This window comes from Dipodomys ordii, unplaced genomic scaffold (genome assembly GCF_000151885.1).
Source record: "Dipodomys ordii isolate 6190 unplaced genomic scaffold, Dord_2.0 Scaffold106, whole genome shotgun sequence".
NCBI lineage: Eukaryota > Metazoa > Chordata > Mammalia > Rodentia > Heteromyidae > Dipodomys > Dipodomys ordii.
Window position 1 is genome coordinate 8,369,077 of NW_012267322.1, and position 6,000 is coordinate 8,375,076.

Sequence of the window (6,000 nt, forward strand, 5' to 3'; positions counted from 1 at the left end):
TTCCAAATATGGTCTCTGTCTCTTGCCTATGGCCCTTGTACCAATATGGTCTTGGAAACTCCTAAGTGGAACCAGTGTCAAGGGGAACACCTGTAATTCAGGCTGAGCAGTGGTCTTTTGGTGAAATGGGGAGGATATGTGTAGGTCACACTTGGGCCCCAGATCCTTCCAGAAGAATGCATGTGGTGGGAGGGCCCCTCACCCAAGAGGGCACAAAGGCCCCTCTCCAGGGAGACCCCCATGGAGGTGGGACACTGAGACGCCCCTGTCCCTGCCCAGGTGTCCTCAGTGGAGGTGGACGCCACCCACAAGCACAACCTCACGCTCCTCTCCTACGTGGGCTGCGTCATCTCTGCCCTGGCCTGCGTCTTCACCATTGCTGCCTACCTGTGCTCCAGGTAGGCCTGCTGGGCCTCGGGCAGGTCCTGAAATGAAGAAGGGGAAAGGAAAAAAAAAGATGGAGAAAGAAGAAGAGGGAGGAGGAAAAGAGAGGGAGAAGAGGAAGGAGAAAGGAGAGAGGAGGAGGAGAAGGAGGAGGAGGAAGAAGAGGAGAGGAGGAGAAGGAGAAGGAGGAGGAGGAGGAGAAGGAGGAGGAGGAAGAAGAGGAGAGGAGGAGAAGGAGAAGGAGGAGGAGGAGAGGAGGAGGAGGAAGAGGAGGAGGAAGCAATGACGAGTAAGGAGGAGGAGGGATGGAGAGGAAGTGGAGTAGGAGAATGAGGAATGAGGAGAAAGAGGAGAAGGGGGATGAGGAGGTGGAGTTGACCCCACCCCTGATCTTCCTTACCCCCCCCCCCCCAGCAGGAGGAAACCTAGAGACTACACCATCAAGGTGCACATGAACCTGCTCCTGGCTGTCTTCCTGCTGGACGTGAGCTTCCTGCTTAGTGAGCCGGTGGCGCTGTCAGGCTCCCAGGCTGCCTGCCGAGCCAGCGCCATCTTCCTGCACTTCTCTCTGCTGGCCTGCCTGGCCTGGATGGGCTTGGAGGGCTACAACCTCTACCGCCTCGTCATCGAGGTCTTCGGCACCTACGTCCCTGGCTACCTGCTCAAGCTGAGCGCCGTGGGCTGGGGTGAGTGAGGGGAGGAGGCTCCCCTGAGAACTTCCTCTGCCGCCTTGCTTCCTTCATCCACCGGTCCCCAGGGGTCCCTACACCTGGGCTGGGCCAGGCCTGGCCCCAAGACACACTTTCAAGTACTACCACTGCTGCCTCTTTGAGAAGGGCTCTGCAGATGGGGTGGCTGGGCACCGCTGTACAGGTTGTACACCCCTCAAGAGCACCCAGCTGGGGTTGAGCCATGATGTCCAGGCACTCACACTTGAGCCATTTGGGACATAGCATAGACTCTGACTTCCCCCAGCTCACCCCCCTTCAGGTCCTGGGAGCTCTTTCATTGGCTGGGCCTGGCCCAAGGTGGGAGGTGGGGCCCCTTCAGGGAGCCTCCCCTCTCCCCTCCTGATAGACCAGGTCTGACCCCAGACAGCTCCTTATTCAGAACTCTTGTTGTCCTCCTCTATTTCCCCGCTTCTCCCCCGCCCCCCAACTGTCCTGTCTGCCTCCCCCCTCAGCAGGGATCTCAGGCCCTTTGTCTTGGGCCTCTAGGATGGAGGTGGGAACACAGTTAGGGGAGGACCTCCCTTTATGGGACAGCCACACTGGAATGGGGAAGGTGGTTCAACCTTCAACTTGGAGCCCTGGCCCTGGAGGGTCCTCCCTGCCTCCCCTGACCTACCTGAGGGGAGGGTATGATGAGCCTCTGCTACCCTCAGGCTTTCCCGTCTTCCTGGTGACGCTGGTGGCTCTGGTGGACGTGAACAACTACGGCCCCATCATCCTGGCAGTGCACAGGACTCCAGAGCGGGTCAGCTACCCTTCCATGTGAGTGTGGGGAAGGGATGGGGTGACAGGGGCCGGGGTCGGTCCTATTCCTGAGCCTCCGTTTCCTTGTGGGAGGCGGATCTGGACTGCAGCATGCTGGCTCCCATGGATATGGGAAACCGGAAGCTGGAAGCCTGGAGAGCCACACGCCTGGTCATGCTCACTGCGCCCATGGTCACCATGTTATTATTTATACTTCAGTTTGAACTCAGGACCTCACACTTAGGCAAATGTTCTGCCACTTGAGCTATGTCTCCAGCTTGATAGCATTTAAAATTTTTATTCTTTGACTGTACTAGGTTTTGAACTCAGGACCTCCAGCTTGCTTGCTTGGTGTTCTACCACTTGAACCATGCCTTCACCCTGGCTTTTTCCTACAGACTTTTCTTCCCAGGGCTGGCTTTGAACCATGATCCTCTGGATCTCAGCCTTCTGAGTAGCTAGGACTACAGGTGTGAACTGCCAACATCTCCCTTGATATCATATTTATGTAGTACTTTAAATTATCTGACTTGTTAATTGAATGCATTTTACAAAGAAATGGCACCAACCCTACTTTCCATAAACTGAGAATTCAATGGGGGACATGCTCTTCCACCCAGCCGTGTGTTGACTCCTCCTTTCCCCCACCAGGTGCTGGATCCGTGACTCCCTGGTCAGCTACATCACCAACCTGGGCCTCTTCAGCCTGGTGTTCCTGTTCAACATGGCCATGCTGATCACCATGGTGGTACAGATCCTGCGGCTGCGGCCACACAACCAGAAGTGGCCCCACGTGCTGACCCTGCTGGGCCTCAGCCTGGTCCTTGGCCTGCCCTGGGCCTTGGTCTTCTTCTCCTTTGCTTCTGGCACCTTCCAACTTGTGGTTCTCTATCTCTTCAGCATCATCACCTCCTTCCAAGGTAAGCATGGGAAGAGCCGCCCCTGGCGATGGTGTAGGAAAGCCTGGGGTTTCCCTTCTCTGGGCTCAGTCTTCCTAATCCAGACCTGGGGGCACCCTCCAGGCCTCAGTTCTATGGAGCACCTACATTGTAGGTCCTGTGCTGTCCCTGGGGTTACAGTCCTGAGCTCATGGGGGGGGAAGAGACTAATCATGCACAAAGCCAGCTCACAGCCACCAGGCAATCTCAGTATAGGGATGTCAGGGTGGGCCCTACAGAGAAGGCAAGAGCAGAGGCTCTGAGGTCAGAATGATTTATGTGTTGGGAGAATGGTTAGGAAGGCTACAGGGTAGCCAGTGTGAGGCAGGGCAGAGGGAAGGATCTTGGTTTGAGGCCCAAAGGATCATACGTGTATCCCCACATTCAGTACACGTATGTTTCTGTCTGGGCTGTGCAGATTTGTAGGCTTGTTGTGTGGCCAGGCCAGGAGTTTACATAGGGTCTCAGCTTTCTACATAGGATCGCTGTTTTTGTTTTTTTTTGCCAGGCTTGGGACTTGAATTCAGGGCCTGGGCACTGTCCTTGAACTTTTCATTTTTTGTCTTGTTTACCCTGAGCTTTTTATAACTCATGGCTAATGCACTACTACTTGAGCCACAGCTCTACTTCCAACTTTTTGGTGGTTAATTGGAGATAATCACACACTTTCTTGAAAGCTTTGAACCACGCTCCTCAGAGTAGCTAGGATTAGAGACATGAGCCACCTGCGCCCAGCTCAAATTTAAAGTCTTAATCTTCTAAAGCTGAGGATCTTAAGTGATGCACACACACACACACTCTCTCTCTCTCTCTCTTCTCTCTCTCTCTCTCTGAACATAATAAAACAGCAGCACTAGGGCATGACTCAAGTAGTAGAGCATCTGCCTAGCAAGTACAAGGTTCGGGTTCAAACCCCATTATATCAAAAAAATAAATCCCAGCAGCACTGTCTAGTGCCTGAGCCAGAAGTATGTTGGGCCTGTGGTGGGTGAGGTGACTGGGAGTTGGAGTGGGGAGGGCCGGTGGCTGCACGCCTGTTCACTCCTGCCTCTGTCTCCCTGCTTGCAGGCTTCCTCATCTTCCTCTGGTACTGGTCCATGCGGCTGCAGGCCCGGGGAGGTCCTTCTCCTCTGAAGAACAGCTCAGACAGCGCCCGGCTCCCCATCAGCTCTGGTAGCACCTCATCCAGCCGCGCCTAAACACCCCAGCGTCCACTCTGTGTGAGGGCAGAGACATGGCTCCCCCATTGTCTACAGCCACCGCTGGCCTCAGCCTACCACTGGGCAGTGGCAGACTGGAGAAGGCCCTGTTCCCTGGATGGATGAATGAATGGATGGATGGATGGAACAGTTGCCATGGTAACCAGATGCCCACCTGGCCTTGAGGACCACTCTCAGCTCCCAGTTCCAACTCCCAAGGATTCCGGACTATGCTGCCATGCTGGTGGGAAGGATGTCCCCACGACTGATCAAACCTAGGACTCAGGCCTTGTTTCTCCTGACTTCTCTGAGCTCAGCTGACTCCACAGCATCAGGGCCAGGCTTGGATGTTAGATGCCCAGACACAGCTACCCAGGCTGTTACGACTCTGAACCAGTCACTACACAGCATTCTGCAGCCCTGGTCCTTTTAATTTGGGCAGCAGCAAGGACAAGTAGAGCTGGACAGAGAGTTGGGCTGGAGTCCTGCAGGTGGTGAGGCCCTCCTTCAAAGGCTACCTCAGAGCCCAGAGCCTCTCCCTCCACCAGATTCCCAGAGCCCCTTTTTTCCCTGCTCCCCTCCTGAGCTTTCCCTACCCTCTGCCCACAGCCTGGGGCCTCCAGTTCCAATGCTGTTACTTTGGGAAGCGATTCCCACCCAGCCTCCTGGTGCCTGCTGTAAACTACCGTGGCTTCACGGGCCTTGGATGTCTCTCGTATGGACACCTGGGCGGGGCCATGTGGCCTGTGTGTCAGTGCTGTCCTTGATCACCCCTCAGAGGGACCCTCCTGTGGCAAGAACTATGGGACAGTCCTGGCACTCTAGAAGACTGGGACATTCCTTCTGCTGACCCTAGTTTGAGCCAGACTTCTCACCTATAAGGTGGTCTTCAAATCCCTGCAGATGGCTGCCTGTCATGGGGGACTCTGCCCAACACTCATTCACCACTCACCAGCCTGTGTTAGGGTGGCAGGGACACAGATAGACAGATCTGGTGGGCTCTTCCTGCAAACTCAGCTTAGAATACAAGGCCCTGGGGCTATAGGTACAAGGTAGGAGCCAATACTCTTTGATGGGCATGTAGGAAATCTTCTGGAAGAGGCAGCATTTTATCTTGACCTCAGCCTTCAAGATGAAGACTGTGTTCTTTTTAAGTGTCAGTTTGTTCATCCTATTTTGATGTTTGTTTTTTTTGGTGGGGGGAGAGGGGAAACAGAGCTATAGAGCCTCAGCTGATCCCTCTTGCCTCTGCCTTCTGAGAGCTGGGATTATAGGTGTTGACCACCATGCTCAGCACTCATTTGTCTTTTGATATTAAAAAGGAGGATGTGTTTATTGTAGAGAATCTGGAAACTGTAGAAGATTGTCAAGAGGGAAAATAAAAATCAGTTTTCTTTGCCTAACAAACGTTTGGAGCATTTCCTCCAGAGATGTTTCTTGTGTTATTGAAAACATCAAGATGCCAGTGTCTCAGGAAAGAGAAGAGGACACTGGGTGAGGGAAAATGCCAACAGCTGATGCCAGACAACTGAGAAGACAAATGGCAAGCTGGCATTCATGTTGGAGATGTAATGAGAAGTGAGGTCTGTGGCAAAGTGAGAATTAAAACCCCATGCTGAGTGACAGCTCTAGCTTCAGGTCTAGGATGCAGGAAAACAACCCATGTAGAAACCCAGGTTGGCATGAAGAATCCATGGTTTAAAACTATTGGTAGGGACTGGGAAGGTGGCTCGGTGGTAGAGTGCTTGCCTCACATGTATGAGGCCCTGGATTCAAGTCCTCGACACCACATAAGCAGAAAAAGCCAGAAGTGGCACTATGGCTCAAGTGGTAGAGTGCTGGCCTTGAGCTGAAGAGCTCAAGAGTTCAGGCCCCACAACTGACCAAAAAACAAACAACAACCACAAAAAACTATTGGTAAACTCAAAATATTCTTTAACAATGATTCAACATTTCCCCCTACTTCTCCCTGATCTTTTGGTTTTACTTTTAAGTCCTGCTAGA

General features: G+C 53.3%; 1 protein-coding gene across 8 annotated transcripts in view; it reads left to right on the forward strand.

The window, feature by feature from the left end:
• The window catches only part of LOC105994449 (G-protein coupled receptor 56-like), a 42,371-nt gene extending 36,651 nt beyond the window's left edge, over positions 1-5,720 (forward strand). For 3 of the 8 annotated variants that reach the window (XM_013027954.1, XM_013027953.1, XM_013027955.1), the window contains 5 exons: positions 280-398; positions 799-1,070; positions 1,769-1,877; positions 2,511-2,779; positions 3,866-5,715. In XM_013027954.1, coding sequence (XP_012883408.1) covers positions 280-398; positions 799-1,070; positions 1,769-1,877; positions 2,511-2,779; positions 3,866-3,996 — 900 coding nt within the window. In that variant the 3' untranslated portion in view covers positions 3,997-5,715. Of the gene's footprint in view, positions 1-279; positions 399-798; positions 1,071-1,768; positions 1,878-2,510; positions 2,780-3,865 lie in introns of all 8 variants that reach the window. The other 5 variants (XM_013027957.1, XM_013027958.1, XM_013027952.1 and 2 more) reach the window with 4 other exon arrangements.
• Positions 5,721-6,000: the final 280 nt, after the last annotated feature.